Source organism: Choristoneura fumiferana, chromosome 27 (assembly GCF_025370935.1).
Source record: "Choristoneura fumiferana chromosome 27, NRCan_CFum_1, whole genome shotgun sequence".
NCBI classification, from domain to species: domain Eukaryota; kingdom Metazoa; phylum Arthropoda; class Insecta; order Lepidoptera; family Tortricidae; genus Choristoneura; species Choristoneura fumiferana.
In genome coordinates, this window is record NC_133498.1 from 1238152 (window position 1) to 1260957 (window position 22806).

The window sequence follows — 22806 nt, forward strand, 5'->3', positions numbered from 1 at the left end:
AAAAGCTAGTAATATATCATCATCATCTCAGCCGTAGGACGTCCACTGTTGGACATAGGCCTCCCCCACAGACCTCCAGTCGCTTCGGTTGGCAGCGGCCTGCATCGACCGTGAACCCGCGGCAGTAATACATACAGTGACCTTTTTAAACCATAAAATGCACTCAACCCTCAATAGGCCTATAATGCCAATTAAACATACATTGCCAAACGTGTGAACATAAACTATACCGATAATGTTAAACTCATAGTCAGCATATAATTATGTTTATTACGACCTTGTCATTGTGTTGCTATCTCTACTTCCCACGTTGTTGCAGCCCTTGATGCTATCTGTACATTTGATTTCGTAGTGCGAGCCGTTACTAAATTTACCCCCCTTTAGGGAATTTATTTAGAAACTGCAACTATAGATGTCATCCATACTAATATTATAGTGTGTGTGTTTGTATGTTTGTCCATCTTTCACGTCAAAACGGAGCGACGGATTGACGTGATTTTTGCCATAGAGATAGTTTATGAGCCTGAGAGTGACATGGGCTACTTTTTATCCCGGAAAATGCACAGTTCCCGAGGGAACAGCGCGCGATAACCGAATTCTATGCGGGCAAAAGCTAGTATTGTAAATAAAGTGGAATGAGATTATGGCTTCAGAAAAATTTGGTCAAATGATTATTATGGCAAATGTGCATTAGGCCATTTTTTAAGGTCAAACTCCTTCAGTCGTATGTGCGTGATTAATAAACAATAATTACTTTACTTTCACGTTGGTATCTACAGAAGGAAGTACTGTTAAACCTAACTAGTCTACCGGTAATATTAGTATAATAAAATCACAAACTAATTGCTAGTATTGTTTTTTTATGTCTTGTTACGAGTACTAACTATAAAGTAATTAAAGTTTGTAGCGTCGAAATAACTGCGTTAACTTTGCAACTAGAAAAACTACGTACAGTCACCAGCGCCAATATATGACACAACAAGCGTGCATAAATATCTGATACGACTCTATTTCTAGGGCCGAAGGACGTGTCAGATATTTTTGCACGATCCGCTGTGGCAGATATTAATGCTGGTGACTGTACCTACCTATTATTTCATATTTTCATCCTTTTTTCATTCGCTAAAAATTAAACTGTCAAAGTCTGTGGCCTATGATGTCACTCCGTAGAAAAAATTGTATGGAACTTTGACATGAAACGTCACATGAAGCTTTAACAGGGTATACGTCCATAATTTTTTGTTTAATTAACTCGAGAAAAAATGCATGTGCGATGTTTTTTGAAAATAAAATTAATGGAATAATGATATGTTTTTATAGTCTACATAAAACCGAAACTTGTAACTATAGGTTGTAATTCAAATGTAATTGAATCAAAGACAATCGGAATGTCAAAAGTCCGATTTGTCTATGAGAAAAAAAGTCACATACTACGATTATCTCAAATAATAGTTCCATAGAACAAAGGTATATGATCAAAAACTGTGTACAGTAATTTATAATTGGTATGTAATTATCTCTTTTTACTACGTTGAAAACTAGAACCAACTTAAATTCAGTCTTAACTATTCACATTAGGAGTTATTAGACGTTTTGTTCAACCGAAAAATTAACTTTGTAATTCCCGTGATTATGAGGTGGCTGTTTGTACATTGGTTAATTAGATTATGAATGAAATTCAATCGTAGTTCTTTAAAATAGGAGTCGTGTTGGAAGGAAATAATGACAAAGTTAAGCTTGTAATTGTATGCACACATTGTGATTGAATTGCATTTACGATTTCTTGTGTAGTGGCCTGGTTAGTTGTAATTTGATTGTTTCGTACAAAGGAAGTAAATTTGTCAGTATTTGGCAGTAACACAGGGTGAGCATTTTTCTTAGGTAACCCGGACTATAAAAAATATCGGTAAGAGATTTTTTTTGAGGTTTACTTGCCTTAAGGGCAAAAGACACTAAGGTCCTGGATCGTTTCCATACTATTACTAACTCATAATACAATATTCAACATGAATATAAATAGATGTGACGTCACTATGCCAAATCTGTCGATTATTTTTGTTTTAAAGCAACTACAAATGTAATATTGCAGTTAATTAAAAAATATTTTTAAGTTCAGGGTTTAAATAATGTGTTTAACTAAAATTATTTTATGGTTTTATCTATACTAATATATAATTATTGTTGTTACAGATAATTCTAGTGTCAAAAATGACGCAACACAGGCTGTGTGGAGCGCGGCTCAGCTGTATAGGTCTCCTAGCTGTACTGCTATCCCTCATTGACACGTCTCTAGCTGTAAGTGTTAGCACTGTTATGACATTTTTAGTTAAACCGGAATTATGGCAAAAGAAATTATGAAAAATGAAATTATGGCAAATGAAATTATGATAAACTTGTGAGGTCGCGAACTGGACGCCAGCAAACAGGGGGGCACTCTTAAAAGAATTTAAAACTGCTATACTTGTTTTTTCCCTTTTAGTTTTTATATTAAGGTTTTTACAGCAGTGTTTTTTTTTATTTCATACTTTTTTTGATGTTCCTGTGAAAACCTAGTTTAAACGTGTTAAAACATAAGGAATGGGCTAATTATTAACTTTCGTTTGATACATAATTGTTACAATTAAATAAATAGTCGCTTCTCCATAAGTAATTGTTTTCTTGGACGCCATTTTTAACCGACTTCAAAAATAGTTACCTTATGTCCCTCCGACAGTTTTGACCAATCTAATATAATATGTTGATAGCCGTCTAACAGTTTATCCTACAGAGAGAACCAAAGAAACATACATATACTTACTAGCTTTTGCCCGCGGCTTCGCCCGCGTGGAATTCGGTTATCGTGCTGTTCCCTCGGAAACTGCGCATTTTTCCGGGATAAAAAGTAGCCTATGTCACTCTTTAGCCCATAAACTATCTCTATGCCAAAAATCACGTCGATCCGTCGCTCCGTTTCGAAGTGAAAGACGGACAAACATACAAACACACACACTTACGCATTTATACCTAAGTAACATTATTCTGGGTACCTACGCTTGAAAAACATAAGGCAGCAGAGTAGTAGAGTAATAACTCCTGACCCTACTTAAAAAAAAACAATAGCAGCAATAAAAACTTGAATACATTGTTCCTTCAGATCCTAATCTAAGAAGACTTTGACACTATAAGAACGATCGTTATTAATAATTATGTTACAATTATCCATTTGAATAATCCGATTCTCTGATTATCTAGGTAATTATCGGCTAATTATGATTATGGGTAAATTATGAGTATGATTGATGTGGGAAAGCATTGTTGGTCAGATATTGTCAGAAAGAAATCATGATGATTTTAGTCTGATTTGTAAATCATGTCATGGGCGGAGCTGTGTTTACTTAATGTTAACTCTTAAATTTGTATCATTAATTTAATCAGGACTTAACAGCGGCGGCCTTAGGGGGCGGCGAACAGGGCAATCGCCAGCAAATTTTAAAAAATATAGATTTTTTTGACTATATTTTTGCATCACATAATTTTCACGAAGGACAAAGGGCCTCGCCCGGAGCTGGAGCCTCGCAATGGCTAAGGCCGCTGGAAAATATCTTGACGTTTCGGTGACTTTGTAACGTTCGTTTAGCAACGCGATATATTTTCGAGATAGGCCGAAGTTAATCTGAGCTTAATAATATTTTGGTTGGGGAGCTAGGTAACCTAGGGCCCTGGGGCAAATAAAAAAATGGGGCCCACTGCTATCAAAACTGGTAAGGTTTTTTGAAGTAAAATCATTAATTATATACAAATACTTTAAAAATGCTAAGCAACTTTATCATCAGCTATAAAGCAGAATTTCGATGGCTCCCTGAGCTTGAGGGCCCCGGGGCACTGCCCCGCCTAGCCCCTTGGTAGCTACGCCACTGGATCAGCCATACCCTAGCTTTTGTTTGAATTAGGACAAAAATCTTTAAATGAATCGAGTCACTATCACAAAATCCTAAATCAGAAATTCAGTTGAAAAAAGTGGTATCAATTTTCCCATGATAGGTATTTATTTTAATTTATTAATTTAATTAAAAATAGACTCCATACTGTTGTACCTAATTATTTCAATGCATTCCAGAGCATCCAGTCGCTACCCTTTACTGCAATAATAAAGTAAAATAAAAAACAAACATCATGGGACAAATGACACCAATTTGACCTACCCATTATTAAGTAAAGCTTGTATTATGGATACTAAGCAACAGATAAACATACTTATATAGATAAATACATACTTAAACACATATTAAACATCCAAGACCCGAGAACAAACATTCGTATTATTCATACAAATATCTGCCCCGGCCGGGGACCGAACCCGGGACCTCAAGCTTCGTAGTCAGGTTCTCTAACCACTTGGCCATACGGTCGACGAATGTAACTCAGATCCGAGCCTTTTCAACACCAACTTTCATTGTATATCTGTATATTTCCAGGCTTTGGAAGGCTATGTCCCCGGGGAAGACTACCCGGTGTTCACGGAGGTACCTAAAGGCTTGTCATTTACTTGCGACGACAAACTGCCCGGGTACTATGCAGATCCGGAGACTATGTGCCAGGTGAGTCATCATCAGCCGGGGGTTTAGTTGAAACGATTTCGAGCGTTTTGTGCAAGAGAGAATAGTAGATTGATAACCAAGGGTGGAAAGTGACCCATTTCACCCGAGGTATTTCTGGCGCTCGAACGAAGTGAGAATAGTTCGAGGGGAAATGGGTAATTTCAGCTGAGTTGGACACTGCACTTTTCATTTCGACTGTGAGGAAAGTAAAATACTACAAAAAATGAGAATAATAATAAATTGAATTTACTTATATGCAAGAGACTGCGCACGATCGGGACAGATGGCATGCTCTCGTTTCGGAAGCCAAGACCCTCTTTGGGTCCCTGAGCCAAATTAGTTAGTTTTAATTATATCTTATATATATAACCTACAACGGTACCTTTTCCTCTGGTCACTTGCCACGGCCGACTATAAAAAAATCGAGTTGGTCACGACCAAGGAGCATATATACAAAATTACTAATATACATTTTGGATTTGGACGCACATCAGGGTAACGGCTACGAACGAGACTTTAGGTGTGCCAGAAGTATACATTATGTATATGTATAATTTACATTAATAATTATACTATTTTACCTAATTCATCATCATCTCATCAGTCAGCCATAGGACATGATGCTGAGTCATCGCCTATTCTCCACATCATTTATAAATATGGATGTCGTAAGAGGCGACTGAGGATATAGGTTAAGGCCCCCCCCCCCCCAAAGAAGGTATTATAAAACAACTGGCTGTTGGAGAAACTAATTTTATTTCAATCATCATGATAATATAATGTATATTATTTATTTCAATAAAAGGTAACAAATATAGGTAAGAATCGTCTTGCCAACGAAGAAAATACAAACTGAAACAAATTAGTAACAAATTTGGAGTTGAAATAAAAAATACAAAAAGACTCCAAAAACCAATCTTAATCATCTTGCCAGCCTTGCAGCCACCATCACGTAAACCTTGTCGCGAACCCCCTACCGTCGAATAGCGAACCCCTAGGGGTTCGCGTACCCCACTTTGAGAAACCTGGGGTTAAAGTATACCGTAGGCGACAGGCTAGCAACCTGTCACTATGTACCGTTTTTGTCAAACTTAAAATCTTAAATTGCTAAAAGTGGCTCCGAAGCGATAACGTTTTGTGCGCTCTGCCTACTCCATTTGGGAATACAGGCATGATGTTTGTGTGTGTGCGTTTTAAGTAGTTATGTAAATTCTTACGTAGGTAATGTACTCAACATTGGCAAATAAACTATTTTTCATTTTCTTTTCGTTAATTTTGACGTGTTTGCTATTAAATTTTCACAGGCGCTCAACTTATTTGTCCTGTTTGTACTGATTTGTGACGTTTAGTAGGTAAAGAATACATAGGTGTACTTATTATATTGTAAAATTCCTTCTTTTGCACAGGTTTGGCATTGGTGCGTGCCCAGCATTGGGGGTAACGTGATGTACTCTTTCGTCTGTGGGGCTGGCACCGTCTTCAATCAACGGCTGAGGGTCTGCGATTGGTTCTTCAAGGTAACATTTTGATTTACTTAACTGAAGGACTGCTGTCAGAAGACAGGGTTCAATATAATATTACAGTATAATTTAGAGAAATGTATTTTCTTCTAAATATTATAATTTTTTTATGTAGGTGTTTAACGTTTAGGTTAGTTTTGTCTATATATCTATCTAATACCTTTAAACGAGCAATTCTTTCAATTATGTGGGGGTTTTCGGGGATGACAAATCGATCTAGCTTGGTCTTATCTCTGGGAAAACGCTTATCATCGAGTTTTAGCCCGAGCAAAGCTCAGTCGCCCAGGTACTTTTAATTGATATTTATTCTTTTCTTTTCAATGCAAAGAAGACGGGGTTATATATTTTGAAGTGAAATGTTATTACCACTGTTTCTTTGCACGTTCTTAGGCCCGTAAGGGCTAGATCAAAGTCAAAATCAATGTCAAAATATCTTTATCCAATTTAGACTTTAAAAAACACTTTTAAATGCCACAGATAAATCTACAACCGATAGTTTTTGATATTGGACATCTAGTGGGCATCATTGGATTCAATCTCATCATCATTATGAGATCAGCGCCATCTCGTTTAAGTTAAGCTTGTATTTAGACTATCTGTGTGTGACATCCCGTAATGCATAATCTTATAGCTGTACTAGCTTTTGCCCGCGTGGAATTTGGTAACTGTGCATTTTTCCGGGATAAAAAGTAGCCTATGTCACTCTCGAGCCCATAAACTATCTCTATGCCAAAAATCACGTAGATCCGTCGCTCCGTTTCGACGTGAAAGACGGACAAACACACACACTTTCGCTTTTATAATATTACTTAGTGTGGATTAAGTTTTTGGTGCTTTTGGTTCTCCTTTAGGAAATAACAGCCGTAGGACGTACACTGTTGGACTTAAGCCTGCCCCATAAACCTCCAGTTGCTTCGGTTTGAACCGTGAACCCACGGCTTTAACCAGCGTTGGTGGACGTCCAACGCTGCGCTTGACGATTCTGTCAAATTTTAATATGTACTCTAAATAAAATACAAAAGGTTTCTTTCTATATTGCATGGACACGCATGTCCCTTACGGGTATGACGGTGAATAAAGTAGTTTTCTTTATAAGAATAGACTTATTTTTGACCACAATTGCGCCATTTAGTAAGTAAGGATGAGGCTTAAGATTTTTTTTGTAATCTTTTTTTTGTAAAATTTCTGTTCTCAGGTGGATTGTCCCAATTCTCCGGCGTACTATGGAATCAACGAGGATTTGTATAAAGACGACGCAGGCAATTACATCAACGGCAAAAAGTAGTTATACAATAATATACTATTTTAACAGTCATAAATTTGAGAATATCTAAAGGTGCTGATAGACTTTCAGTGGCGAACCGTCCATAGAACCCTATTCCTATCGGCTTGCCCAATATTTACAAAATAGGACTACAACTACAGGACATCATACATGATTTATCAAAGATATATGCGATCTTCGCTTCGGCTTTAACACGAAAATATCTGACGCTATGCCACTGGAGACTAGCATTCACTCGTAATGAGCATTCTAGCGAGTGTCACATTACAGGTAAAACTCGGAAAAGAAACAGTACCACTACCATGAGTTTACAGTGACCGTACTCGATAGCGACGGCGTAAATTATTTGTAGAGGCGCTGTACAATAAGTTACCCCGTCACTATCGAGTACGGTCACTGTAAATTTAACTCATGGTAGTGGTACAGGAGCGATCTAGCGAACATTCAAGCGAAACGATGGAATGCTTCGAACTTTTTGCCGAGCATCTTGATTGGTGATATTTTTTATAAAATTCGCGAATTCGCGAAATTAATCCGCGGGTGTCATGGCCACTCAAGGGAGTTTGCCGCGCCACCTGACGGTAAATTTTACAAGAACGTTCGTGTAGGTAAATGTTCGTAGCAATGTTTGGGTCTATGCTTGGCGCTGTTCGTTGTTAAGTTCGACCAATTTTAAAACGGCGAATGGTCGATTTTCTGTTACAAGTGAATGCTCAAGTTTATCAGCACCTTTAAGGGCCTACGCTAGCTGGCGTGGGTGCACTGCGCGGGCGCACGCCTGCGGGCGGGGGAGCAGGGCCTATACCGTAAAACGGGGTAACATTAAAATGCGGGGGCTACTTTCTAAAACAGTTTTTTCAATACATTTTCAAAGGATGTATATGGCTCGCGTGGGAAATATGGCCCAAGCCCTCTCATTCTGAGGGGAGGCCTGTGCCCTGCAGTGGGACGTATATAGGCTGGGATGATGATGATGATGATGTATATGGCTCGTAAGTTCATTTTACCGCACTAGTGCTATTTTCTTGCAGTTTTTTTGTAATCTCCATTTTAAAAGTTTACAAGCAGAGTTTTAAATGACTAAAATAAAAAATATCGACTTATACGTAGAAAAATGTATAAATATATACAAAAACTAAGTAATTCATTTGCAAAATTGATTGTAATTGTAATTATTATAAACTGTAATTTAATTACCTCAGATTTTAATGATTTCTACTTTTTATTTATTCGAAAAAATCGCAGTGGCTGAACGCGTCGAACCTTTGCCTGATAATTTTAGTTAACCTAATTAAAAACAAAACGTGACAAAACTCACGCATGCGCATTACGGACGCATCATTTCTGTGTTATTAAGTAATTGTCTATTTTCTCACAATTGTATTGAAAAACGTCGTATGATACACGGTTGGCAAGGTTTTACAAACTCGAGACGATGAAAACCCTCGCCTTACGGCACGGGTTTATCACTGGTCAACTCATTTGTAAAACCTTAAGCGGCAATTACACTGAGTCGTTCGCCGCATGCTGCATGCGGCGACCGCAAAAGTGTAAAGAACGCGGTAGTCGGCCGCATTCGGCGAGCGACAGCTGCCACCGCCTTAATATGGCCGCCGCAGTAGACGGACAGACAATGTATAGCCGAAGTAGTTTGAAACAAATTCGGCGACCGCATTAGGTGAACGACGCAGTGTAATTGCCGCTTTACTTACCAACCTCGTATCACACATAACTATTTGCTAAATTAAACGAATTTACCTTAAGTGAAGTTCTATTTCAATTTTACGATCTTCACCATCATACGGAGTGTCGCGCCAAGATTCACAACATATAAAGTAGTTAAAAAAGTAACTCGAACAGTTTGGATATCCGGTGACAGGTGGCGCCGTCCTGTATTCACTTTATGGTTGCTGTGCCATATTAGCCCCAGCCCCTGCATTTTAAAGTAACCCCGTTTTACCTACGAAGTGCAAAATTCAAACTTCGTATTTTGCCGTCCCGCTAACGCTTCTATTATTTAATAAAAGAGTGAAAGGAACGATACGAACTTCGATTTTCGAATTTCGTAGTACCAAGGTACAATCCGTCGCCCAGAAGGCCTACTCCGAAACTCGAAACTCGAAGTTCGTATCGTACCGTCCCTCTCGCTCTCGTATTAAATAGTATAAGTGTCAGAGAGACCGCACGTCACGAACTTCGAGTTTCAGGTTTCGTAGTGCCCAGGTACAATCCGTCGCACGCGACGAGCGCAGTATTTTCCTCGTATTTTCCAACAGGCGTCTACTCGCTCCGTTCAAACCGCCTCAGTTAGCGTAGGTCCTTAGTACCTACCTTTAAAAGATAGATGAATCGGAATGCTTCAGAATGCACTTCTTCACCAGATCTGTAAGAACCATTAGGGAAAAAGACATCTAGGGGGCCTGCATCAGCTAGGGTAGAGGCCACGCGTACGTAATATAAATCGAAAATATTTCATAGTGAAAATAGACACAGGTTGCTCCAATTTTCCCCGAAATTAATAGAGTCAAAAATAACACATTACCTAGAATATATTTTAAATATTTTTCCATAAAATTATCAGACTTTTACCTAGATTTGATTTTTATATGAATCTAATAATACAATTCAACGTAATTTAACGTGGCTTTAGTGGTAGGTAGGTACTAGAGATTCGATGACAATGTTACAGTAAAATATCAGTTATAAGAAAAGAAGGATGATGATTCATTTACCGAAGAAGGATGTACCTAACCTGCTAAAAACTTAATTAATTATAACATTTCCTTATAATATAAGAATGTTGAAATGAAATCAGTTGTACAAAATTTGTTTATACGAAGTAAGAAATGTGATTTTAAAACGAATTAGATAAGATATTTTTTTATGAAGTTACCATTATGATATGAGAATTGAAATTTTCTGGGTGGAGAAACTATTTCTTTCTTTATTTATGATAATCGCTAGTTCGTTTTCAGCCCAAGTTTTAAAAAAATATGCCTTTACTTACTTAAATTAAAAAATAACATTAAAATAAATAAAATAAACTTGTAATTTTATTGCAAAAACGGTTAAACAGGATGTTGCCATTAAATCCACCTTTATTATGTTTTTTATTAAAAAAGAAATGTTTCTCCACCTTGACGGATAGTCTTCCACTTAGTCATAGATATTATAAATAGTCTTAATTTCATATAATAAAAGTTACCATTTTAAACAAGATTAAAATAACAATTTTAGAAATGTAAGCCAGGATATATATTTTTTTGATTTTCACTTGTCAATTTGAAACTCTTTTATACTAAACATAATAATATCATCCATCATTTATATTAACTTTTCATCACTGATTCTTCTTAAAATGTGATCTCAGAAACACAGGATGTTAGCTAATAACTAATTAACATGCTAACAAGCCAAAACCTGATCAAAATAAGAAATTTTAAAGCCTTTTCGAACTTTGGGTTCTTGCTAGAAACTAACAAAAATACAGGGTGATTTGGAGGACTTGAGCAGGAGCAAACCTGCCGGATTCAATTAGTTCAGGCTAATACTTATACCTTGGTCCTGCTCAAGTCTCCTGAATCATCCTGTATAAACATACACTTATAAACATAAGTACTTACTTCTATTGAGCTTATAATATAATCACCTACGTATTACTAACTATAATTAACTTTTTCTACTCCTGTACTCTGTAGTAAAACACTATCAATCTCTCCACTTCATATTTTCGGAACTGCAAGATATTTCACTGATTTTCCTACTAATCGTCTAACACAGATACCCGTCGGAAATATTTGTGCACCTCTTTAACTAGTAATGAAAAAAAGTCGGCCAAATCAGAATCGCACACTGGGAGTTCCCTACAAATTTGTAGGTATCCAGTGTTAGTAAAGGCCCTCTCCTAAGCAAAACGTACGCAGTCTGAGGTCATTTTATACATTTACGCGTTCCTGAAAAAAAGGTCTTGACGGACAGACAGACAACAAAGTGATTCTTTAAGGGTTTTGTTTTCTTTTTGAGGCACAGAACCCTTCATACCACTGGCAGGTCCGCATTTACGTTGCTATTACCATAATTATGTAAAGACGAAAAAAATAGCAAGCTAGTTTGAGATGAACCACGTTCTAAGAAATAAAGTGCACAGAGATTTCCGACACTTTTTTATATTATATATATACTAACAAATTACTAATTTCAGGGGCAATTCATACAATAACAACTATGACAGACGGAGGTTTACAGCCAGAAGGAAACGACACGAATACGCAAGACAGAGAAAACATATAACTGAGACAGACCGATAAACTAAAACCGACTGATGATTACTAAATTAAATAGTTAAAGACTTACCCCCTTATTCATAAACGACAATCAAACCTATTTTAGTTAAAATGCCGCTAAAAAACGTTTGTCCTTATCTGTCACTTCGACATTTGTAAACAAATAAATAAATAAATAAATATCACGGGACAATTCACACCAATTGACCTACAGCCTTATTCATAAAAAATCCTTAATTGAGGTTTGACCGGTCTGTTACTTAGCAGACTGATTAAGCTTGTTAGACGGTTGTCAAGAAGTATGATTCATAAACGCTTGCTAGCAGTCTGCTAGTTGTTGAGCTGCTGATAGACGGATTAGACGCGTTATGTTGGCCAAAATCAAAGACAAAAAATGGCCTAATCGATAATTAAAAAAAAATTGACAGCAGTGACAGCAAATTACCAGGAAAAAAAATAAAAAGCGAGATGTTTGTTTTCCCGCCATTTCCGATTCGCATGTTTATGTTGTGCAAAAAGCCATAATTATGTTAATCATCCTTATTTTTTCATATTTATTGTTAATTTATTGTTGCTAATTTAGAGGATTTTTAAATACAAATTCCTGAAAATAAATTTTCCTGTTTTTTTTTTAATCTGCGTAGCCCTGCCTTCACTATAAATATCTTCGGTACCTATGGTTTTTTGCTCTAGTCAAAGTCAGCTGTTCAAACTTGTGGCGGCCATTTTGTGACTTAGCAGAGAGATAAAGGAGGGTCTACGGTCCTCTAACTTTAGCAGAGCCTTGATCGACTGATTAGCGCTAACAGACGTTTATGAATCATGTTTTTAGCATCGGGCCTTCAAGGAGCCTTCAAGGAGGCTCTAACTTTTTATGAATAAGGCTGCTAGTCCCAAAGTAAGCTTAGCAAAGCTTGTGTTATGGTTACTAAGCAACGGATAAATATAATTATATAGATAGATACATACTTAAATACATATTAAACACCCAAGACCCGAGAACAAACATTCGTATTTTTCATACAAATATCTGCCCCGACACAGGAATCGAACCCGGGACCTCAAGCTTCGTAGTCAGGTTCTCTAACCACTAGGCCATCTGGTCGTCTAAATATATTTGTTAGAAACTGTATTTGTTAGAAAGGGACAAAGCATTTGTTAGTTAACATAGGCTTGTTAAGTTTTATGAATAAGGGGGTTAACCGCAAGCTAAGACGTCAGACAATATTAAAGAGGTCAAAAAGGAAGTGACATTGACAGTACCAATAACCGCAATAGAGTCACAGATCAACGGAATTCTGCGTCAAAACTGCCGCGTTTGTGACGCTGGAGGCTTGTTCGAAATTACACCTCAACAAAATCAATCAAAAATATTTTAGCTGGTGGTTAAGTGTCAACAAATTTATGAATGTTTTTTAAGATAAGCTCAAAAGGATTATGTTGTGACTGGTTTTTGAAGGAAACTTGTTTTTTTTTTTACCTGAACCTCAGTTTTAGCAGCTTGAACGTGTAGGAAAAATTCTTAACCGATATGAATGGAGAATTTGGGATAACCCAAAGAAACATTATGGATATAGTGACGTTGTTAAGCTGTATACTCTTGAAATTGTTTTGGTAAACCTATTAGTAGAGGATGACAAACTGTTTCAATACATTGGGTCAATCAAATTGTATCGTGTCAAAGACGCAGCGTCAATTTGAATGAAAATTACTTACTCGACCACTGGATAAAGTATAACAGATTAATTTTGTGATGTCTTTTATATTGAGCACAGCGTGCAGCGACTATGACACCGCGTCATTTATAATATATACAATATTATGGATATTTAACTTTTTTTTGCTTCGAAAACAGATACTAACGAGCGATTAAATTTTAATTGACGTCTTAGAATGCGTAATTGAATGACTGATTAATTTTGCAATGGTGCTACTAAACACACACTGCTGCATTTGTATTAAATACATGGATTTATTATTATTATTATTGGAAATATTGACGTGGTGTGGACTGTGGTGCTTCCATAGGAATCAATGACATTGACGAAGCATACATCGTACTTTTGCAATTAATTTGAAAAAAATATTCGTAACTACTGATTCGGCCCGGTTTCGCGCAGGTGCTTGAAAAGTCTCTAATCAAAGGCACTTCATATTTTAGGCTCCTTTTTCCAAAACTATACCCGCGCGAAGCCGGGACGCGTAGCTAGTATAATGTTTTATTTATATAAACCTTCAATTAAAAACATATCTAACTAAAATCCGTTGCGTAGTTTAAAAGGTCTAAGTGTACATACATACAGACAGGCAGACGATGGCAAGTGCTTTATTTAATTCTGTGTAAAGATGAAGATAAAGAATAAGGAATAGGAATTTGTGTACTTAATACATTTAATATATAAGTTTTTCTATGCCATAAATTGCCTCTAACTATAATTTACTAATAAATATAACAATTCTGTATTATATAAGACGATCTAAAATACAATAAAAATAAAATATAATGTGTTTATTATTTTTAACATCCTGTATTACATCTTTCACGTTCTAAGACATTCTTTATTGCTGTAACATAACGCAACTTTAAAAATGTACATTCTATGGACGTTAAAAATAGTACATACAATAGTACATAGTATATAGCCTACCTCTGGAAGTCAGCAATTGCCGGCTGAGGAGGTTTACTGTAATTTTGAGGAAATATAATAATTAACTTATTCAGAAACTGTTATAAAAAATGTTTTAATATCACACCTCATATTGTTAAATCAGTAACATTAATAATTGTAGTGTGTTATAAATAAAATGTACGGAATTATAAATAAGAATTGTATATTTTATGAAATAAATTGTACCTACTTAATGTAAGTATAGGTATGTAGTTTAATTTCCCTTGATTCCTTTGTACTTTATCTTGAAAAAAAAAACAGAATCGTGTACCAGGGTAGAATATTGATGATATTTGATATAATGTATGTATGTACATACATGTAAACTCTTTATTGCACATAAAAATAAAAATACAAATACACAGAGAGGAGCACAAAGGCGAGCTTATCCCTAAAAGGGATCTCTTCCAGCTAACCTATAATATTGACATTCTATAAATCTGCCAAAGTGTGTGTGTGTGTGTGTGTGTGTGTGTCAACCATTAAAAAGAACTTTCTGCCATGATCTGCTATAATATTAGTAAATAATAATTCCATTACGATGGAGAAAATATTCATGATCTTACATCAACTAGGTATAGTTGGGCAACAGGCGAATACGCGCGCCGAAGCATGTATGCGGCTTGCGTGTGTGCGTGGGTAAAGTAAAGGTGCGTTCTGATTGGTTGCTGTTAAAAGTTAAATAATAAGTTTGGGTTATTTGGAAATATAGTGTGAAAGATTCGTTGACAATTAATAATAATAATTCGTTAATTATAGTAATATCTATGTAATATTCTACTAATATTATAAATGCGAAAGTTTGTGTGTGTTATTCAATTTGGCGCTTAAAAAATATAGTTTACGGTTCACTGTCTTTTTGCAGAAATGTCCCAGATGATTTATTTCTCAAACTGTTTCGTTCCCCAAATTACGATTTTCTCCGAAACCATAACATACCTATAACATAACATATTTTTTGTCGAAACTTTTTTTTATAAAACAAATCTAATCTAACCTACGTAAAAAAACATAAAAAAGTACACAGAAAAAAAAATGGTTTCGGAGAAAATTAACAGTGGGCAATAAAACAGTTCGGCAAATGGAACATTCGGGAATAACATTTCTGCGAAAAGGCAGGCCCTTTACTACGAAGTGAAAAGTTCCAACTTCGAATCTTGCCATCCATGCCATTATTTATAATACAAGGGTATTTCGTAATAGACCCCCACGATATCGATAGGGCTACCAGAGGTAAGGTCACGCACAAATTTTGACATTCACTCATTCAATTCATTCATTCTCCTTTTTAACCCCCGACGCAAAAAGAGGGGTGTTATAAGTTTGACCGCTATGTGTGTCTGTGTGTGTCTGTCTGTGGCACCGTAGCTTTTAAACGGGTGGACCGATTTGAATGCGGTTTTTTCATTTGAAAGCAGGTTTTTAGCGACGGGTTTTAGACATGTTTCAGTTCTCTTTGAACTGTTTGTTTGTTTTCCAACTGTTTGTTGGTTAGGGTATATGCTATCAGTTCTTCATGTAGCTGTGTGGGTAATCAATCATTCACTTGTTTAACTCTCGTGGAACTACCTATACTATAGTTTGTTGTTGTTGTCGTCCTATGGTACCCTAGTAGTACAAAGGGCCTTCATGAGACGTCGCCATCCGCTCCTGTCCTGCGCCTGTTGCTCCGCGTCCCCCCAACTCAGCCCGGCCGCCCGCAGCTCGGCGTCCACGGTGCGCTGCCACGTGTGCGCCCCCCCCTCCACGTGACCGCGACCCTGGCTGTATTGTCCTCTGGTCTTCGGAGAGTGTACCCTATCCACTTCCATTTCCGTTGCGCGATCTCTCGCTTTATCGGAATTTGGTGGCATCGCTTCCATAGATCCTCGTTAATGATAGTGTTCGGCCAAAATATGCGCAGGACGGGCATTTGTTGACGAACACTTGTAGCTTGTCGAAAATACAAACTGAAATATGGAAGCACAGAAAAACCAGAAGAATAAGACCAGCGCTGGGAATCGAACCGAGGTCCTCGGCATTCCGTGCCACGTGCTATACTGCTACACCACCGCTGGACAGTGGTACAGACACGAATTTGTCCTATGCACCACATATCTCTGCTTGTTTGTTTCCTATTTAGTCAGTTAGCAGCGACACAACAGACTCCAAAAATCAATCTTAACTTGTAGCTTGCTCGTCAGACCCTTTGTCTCCTTCCAAGTCCATACTATAGTTCAGGGTTTCTAAAACTTATGGCTCCACGGCTCCACGTACCCCTGTTAAAGATTCTAGACGACAGCGAACCCCTAAACCCTCCCCCCCCCCCAAAGAAAGTAATAAAACTGGCTGTTGGAGAAACTAAGTTTATCTTTATTTCAATCATCATGATAATATAATGTATATTATTTATTTCTCTTGCCAACGAAAATACAAACTGAAACAAACAACAACAAATAACAAACAAATAAGTAACAAAATTTGGAGTTGAAATAAAAAATACAAAAAGACTAAAAACCAATCTTAATCATCTTGCCAGTCTTGCAGCCATCATCACGTAAACCTTGTCGCGAACCCCCTACCGTCGAATAGCGAACCCCTAGGGGTTCGCGTACCCCACTTTGAGAAACCCTGCTATAGTTTACTCCAGTGTAAACACAGCGCTCCGTCGCCGGCGCAGCTAAAGCGAACGCCTCCAGTGCCTCCCTACCTCTGGCGCGCGCGCACGTGACTCAGAAAGTGCTGTGATTGTGACATATTGTAAAAAACAATACATCGCGTGTGACGTAAGTTTAAAAACTTTTTATCTTATAAGTGTTTGGATTAATCTTGTAAATCAAAGTGCTAGTATTGGATTGTCTTGAATTTTTGTATAGATACGTAGGATAATGCTAGTACCTACAGACAGCAAAAAAAGTACTTAAAATGAAAACTTATTGTTTCATGTTTTGTGTACACATTGACACACACTAACTTCAAATTTGTATACACACACACACGCCATTTGGCATATACACATGTCATGTGTTTTTCTTTTAAGTAACTTTAACCCCCGCCCGACGCAAAGAGAGGGGTGTTATGTTTGACCGCAATGTGTGTCTGTGTGTCTGTCTGTGGCACCGCAGCTCTTAAAACGGTGAACTGATTTTAATGCGGTGTTTTTATTTGAAAGCAGGGTTTCTACCGATGGTTCTTAGGCATATGTTTTTTTCTGTTTATTTCCACTGTTTCTCATACCGCTCACCAGGGTTCTAAGGTACAGGCTCAGCCTAGTTTGGGATTTGTCAAGCACACACACACACACACACACACACACACACACACAAACATCACGCCTGTATTCCCAAAAGGGGTAGGAAGAGCACACGAAACGTAAGCATAGCTATACTATAAACATCATCATCATCATCATCGTGCAGGCTATGGTCCACTGTAAACGGTTTGACTTAAAACTTGAGTGATTCGTTCACAATCATAATATTTAAGTAAAACCCCCACAAATTTGATTGACAGAAGGACCATGCACTTAATAGCACTTGATAGTTAATAAATTATTACTTTTTGTTTTCAGCTTTTAAAAAATTAACGCTTACATTTTTTTAATGAAAAACATTTCATGATTTGCCTAAAAGTTGGCCAGGCATTATCATGATGTGCCTGAGAAACAATACGGCAAATCGATTAGAGTAACGTATTCGTCGATATTCCTAGCTCTATACCGGCACATCGTAAACTCTTCTTTGTAATCAATATAATTTAGGTCAGACGAGCAAAGCAAGGAATGATTAGTATGAATTGTGACCACAACGCACGAGCCGAGCGAGCGAATCGAGCATGCACCGGCAGGCGAAGTGACAGAACCGAATTAAGTCGTTACCTTAGCTATTGTTTGGTCAAAATGTACCTACTTAATTTTAAAGTTCTGGCTCCATATTAATTTTGCTTGAAGTTTTCTAAGTCCAAAATCCGATATGTCGGCGTTTCATGATATATGCCTAGGAATTTCATGATCTGCCTAAACAGGCCAAATCATAAAATGGCGGCGTATCATGATATGCAGGAATTTCGTGATCTGGCGGATAATTACGATCGGCCGCCGACATAGCGACTTCAAGACGTGCTAACATATTTTTGCTAGACAATAAGTTCTAAGGTGACCCGGGGCTACTGTAGCTGGGGGGATATTGTATCTGAGCCGTCTGATGGCGTCCTTACGACGCCAGTTCGTCTCGGCGATTTTACGTTGTGTTCGCCAGAAGACTGTCTTCACACAACACACATGAATAGCGAACATGGCGTCGTAAGGACGCCATCAGATGGCTCAGATACAATATCCCCCCAGCTACAATAGCACCGGGTCATCTTACTAATATTTAGTACTAAAGTTTACCCTCGGCTTTGTACGCTATAAACTAGGTATTCGATCTGGTAGTTACAATTGAAATTCCGGGATTATACAAAATTCCCCTGGGAATTCCCAAAATATCGTTGTCTTCATTGAGGTTGTGTTAGTAACAACTAGAACTGTCCAAAATTTCAAGACTCTAAACCCAGCGGGTGTTATGTCAAGATTTCTATCCCGTGCGAATATCAGGATAAAAAGTAGCCTATGTGTTATTCCAGAGGTCCAGCTACCTACATACCAAATTTCATCCAAATCCGTCCAGCCGTTTTGGCGTGAAGGAGTAACAAACACACACACACACACACACACACGCACACACGCACACACGCATACACGCGCACACGCACGCACGCACACACGCACGCACACACACACACACACACAGTTTTTTCACGTGGGCCTTACGATTATAAAGAATCACATTGTCATGAACAAAACCGCAGACAATGGCTAGTATTATCTATCTAATACCTTTGAATGAGAATACTAGCTTTTGCCCGCGGCTTCGCCCGCGTGGAATTCGGTTATCGCGCGCTGTTCCATCGGGAACTGTGCATTTTTTCGGGATCAAAAGTCAGCCTATGTCACTCTCCGGCCCATAAACTATCTCTATGCCAAAAATCACGTCGATCCGTCGCTCCATTTCGACGTGGAAGACGGACAAACATACACACAAACACACACACTTTCGCATTTATAATATTAAGTATGGATATATATTTCGGGGATCTCGGAAACGGCTCCAACGGTTTCGATGAAATTTGGTATGTGGGGGTTTTCGGGGATGACAAACCGATCTAGCTTGGTCCTATCTCTGGGAAAACGCTAGTTACCGAGTTTCAGCCCGAGCAAAGCTCGGTCGCCCAGGTACTTAGTTTGTTAATAAAACATTTAAAAACCTTCCTTTTAGTAGAAAACTTAATCATCACGAATGGAATTTTAACAGTGTTACTTAATCTGCAAAACGATTAAACCGATCAAGTTTCTGCTCAAACGAAAACAAACCTTATTTTCCATTACATAAAGTCCAATGAGCACAGCAAGCAATTACATAATGCGTCAACTAAAAAGCAAATCATTATTAGTATTGAAATGTATCGTTCTTGTTTGTTAGAAAGAGATGCTGCTTTACAATGGTATTGCTGTCTCTGTCTGGATCGAATTATGGAATTTCATGGGGTTTTGATTAGAATTTGGTGGAAATCGGAACGAAATTTGTTATTTGTATACAAACATATTTCTCGCTGCAAAGCACAGGCCTTCTCTCAGAATGAGAGCGATGTGGTCTTGATGAGCTTGGGCTCAGTTCCCTTACGAGCTCAATGCGGATTGGGAATTTTAATTTTCTGTATGCAGGTTTCATCACGCTGTTGTTCTTGTAAATGGGTCATTTGCAGATAATATGCACTCTTCAAGTGTCCCAAACTATTATATGGAAAATATTTTTTAGGTGCGTTACGTTCATAGAAATAAATAAAAAACATACCAATAAGTGTACCGAAACTCAGATGGATATTTGGGAAATTTTGATGTTCCAAAATTTTGTATAGAAAAATATTTCTCGGGTGCGTTACGTTCGTAGAAATAAAAAAAAACATTCATACAAAAATGTGACGAACTGAGATGAAAAATTTGGGCCATATTTTTTCTTGTATAAGACTCGAATGTAGAAAGATTCTGATTAAAGTAAACCTAAAAAAAAAACATTTTTTTTAAAAACAGGTCTTTCCTGCAAATGACTCAAATACATTTACAAAAGCAAAAGCCATTTCTAATTAAGTGTACGTAAAACAAGATTGTATATTATATTTTAGTTCACATGCTAATGCTAATTTCCTTCTATATTAGACTAGCTTTTGCTCTCGACTTTGCCTACCGAGAATTCGTTTATAGCTAGCCTGTGCGATCTTTTCAATTGTTCGCGATCAAAACTATCCTTTTCTGCCCAGGGTCACGAACTATCTCCATATAAAATTTCATCGAAATCGCTCCAGCGGTCTGTACGAGATAACAGACATATAGAGTTGCTCTCACATTTATAATAATAATAAGTATAATTCAGAAATGTATATGTACCTTATGTTACGAAAAAAAATCGTCAATAAATAAATAATATAGTAGCCAAGTTCTTTGTAAAACTCACGTGCCCGTTGATGTCTTATGAAACCGGATTTTGCAAGGACCAGCTGTTGCATATATATATATAACTGTTTATTCTATCATTCACATACTAAATTATGATTGCTAATAATGCCCTTTCTAATATTGTAGACTATAGGTTTGTTGATTTTAATCACATTTCAGACTTAAAAATCAAACGAAAATTATGCTTTGGACTCACCCTTTCTGACTGATTGAAATTTCTGGTTAAAATTTTGCATAGAAATTGCTTTTTAACCACCGACGCTAAAAGAGGGGGGTTATTAGTTTGACCGCTATGTGTGTCTGTCTGTTTGTCTGTGTGTCTGTCTGTGGCACCGTAGCTCTTAAACAGGTGGACCGATTAGAATGCGTTTTTTTATTTAAAATCAGGTTTTCTAGCGTTGGCTCTTAGATATGTTTCATCAAAATCGGTTTGGCCGTTTTCGAGATATTGAACTTTGAAGTGACAAAGTCGGGGGTTTTCCTACTTTTCGTTGGTTAGGTTATGTTATATGTAAATAAGGAAAGGAAAGGATTTTAGGAAATTCTCACGGAATAAGGAAAAAACTTGATCAAATATACCTATTCACTAACTAGTATGGATAATAATAATAATGCATAATTTATTGAATCAGACGTTACTTTGCGGAGATCCACATCAATCTACCTACTAAAAACAATACTTTGCTCACCCGCGAGCTTACGATATAAGTCTATACAACAAATATGTGTTCAAGCCTTCTCTGCCTCACGTGTTAAGAACGCACACACAACAAATCCACCACACTACGCTACGTTTCGAACTCTACCAGAGTTCATCATCAAAGCAACACAATTATTCACCATGCAGGTCGATTCACAAGAGCTGACACGAATGGATTTGATTGAGTGAATTTGAATAAACTTTCATGCATATGTCATTTTCCTACAAAATATCTAACTGGCATTACTTTCGTTCAATACATTCGTGCCAGCTCTTGTCAATCGATCTGTACATAGCATACATACAAAAGTATCAAAATATTCCAAAAAAAAATCATACACAGATCAAAACCATTTTATACCTGCGTCGAGACAAACCAAACATGACCCTATTGCAAAGCAATTAAAGTAACTACTGCATTGTGCAACCTTAATTCATTTTTAATGTACTAAACAACTTTTATGCAATAGGAAACTAGGTACTGAGGTCAGATAACCGCTTTTTAATTAAATTAGGTTATGCTTTTGCGGTTCGCGGTTGCTATGCGCTTTCTGATGAAACTCACGTAGCATCCGAATCGGGGCATGTTTTGGTTAATGGCTCCGTGTTCAGATATTTTTGATCAAATTTTTGCTCACACGTTTATGAACTCAACTGTACTTTAGTGTTTAGGGTTTGTACTTCATACTGGCATTGATTATGAAAAGGGTCCACCCTGGAACGCGAATCAATTTCGACTGTACATTCGAAGGCATCAATATCTATTCAGCCATAGCGTTAAATATTTGATGACCGGATAGCCAAGTGGTTGGAGAACTTGACTACGAAGCTTGAGGCCCCGGGTTCGGTCCCCGGCCGGGGCAGATATTTGTATGAATAAAGGTGATTTGCCACCGGCGTGGCGAGACGAGACGAGGCGAGAAGAGAATTGGGATGCACCAAAAAAATAACCTATAGTTTTTATTTTATTTTTGGAAAGAATAGGATATTTTAAGATACAATTTTCATTGATTTTGAATTTGGATGAGTATTTTTTTTTATATTTTTTTTACGAAATACGCTGGATGACGTTGAAAAATTCAGGTCGTGCATAATATAATCTGTGGAATTACAATTTGACAATAATTCAAGCACGGCTTAGGGTCCTAAATGAACCATGACAAACAGTTTTATTTATTTCTTTTCTTTATTCCTATTAGCTTCGATTATTCCTATGTTTGTTTAACGGTGTGATAGTAAATAG

The 22806-nt window shown here is 37.3% G+C and overlaps 2 protein-coding genes across 4 annotated transcripts in view; both read left to right on the forward strand.

Annotated features, from left to right (window-relative positions):
• Positions 1 to 14509, forward strand: part of LOC141443406 (U-scoloptoxin(01)-Cw1a-like) — a 34071-nt gene extending 19562 nt beyond the window's left edge. For both annotated transcript variants that reach the window (XM_074108667.1, XM_074108668.1), the window contains exons 2-5: positions 2191 to 2295; positions 4455 to 4577; positions 5984 to 6094; positions 7293 to 14509. In XM_074108667.1, the coding sequence (XP_073964768.1) occupies positions 2191 to 2295; positions 4455 to 4577; positions 5984 to 6094; positions 7293 to 7382 (429 nt within the window). In that variant the 3' untranslated portion in view covers positions 7383 to 14509. The remainder of the gene's footprint in view (positions 1 to 2190; positions 2296 to 4454; positions 4578 to 5983; positions 6095 to 7292) is intronic.
• Positions 14510 to 17016: 2507 nt separating this feature from the next.
• LOC141443398 (uncharacterized) overlaps positions 17017 to 22806 on the forward strand; it is an 83621-nt gene continuing 77831 nt past the window's right edge. The window contains exon 1 of one of the 2 annotated variants that reach the window (XM_074108651.1): positions 17017 to 17099. The gene's annotated coding sequence lies outside the window, so the exon portion shown is untranslated. The remainder of the gene's footprint in view (positions 17100 to 22806) is intronic. The other variant, XM_074108655.1, reaches the window with a different exon arrangement.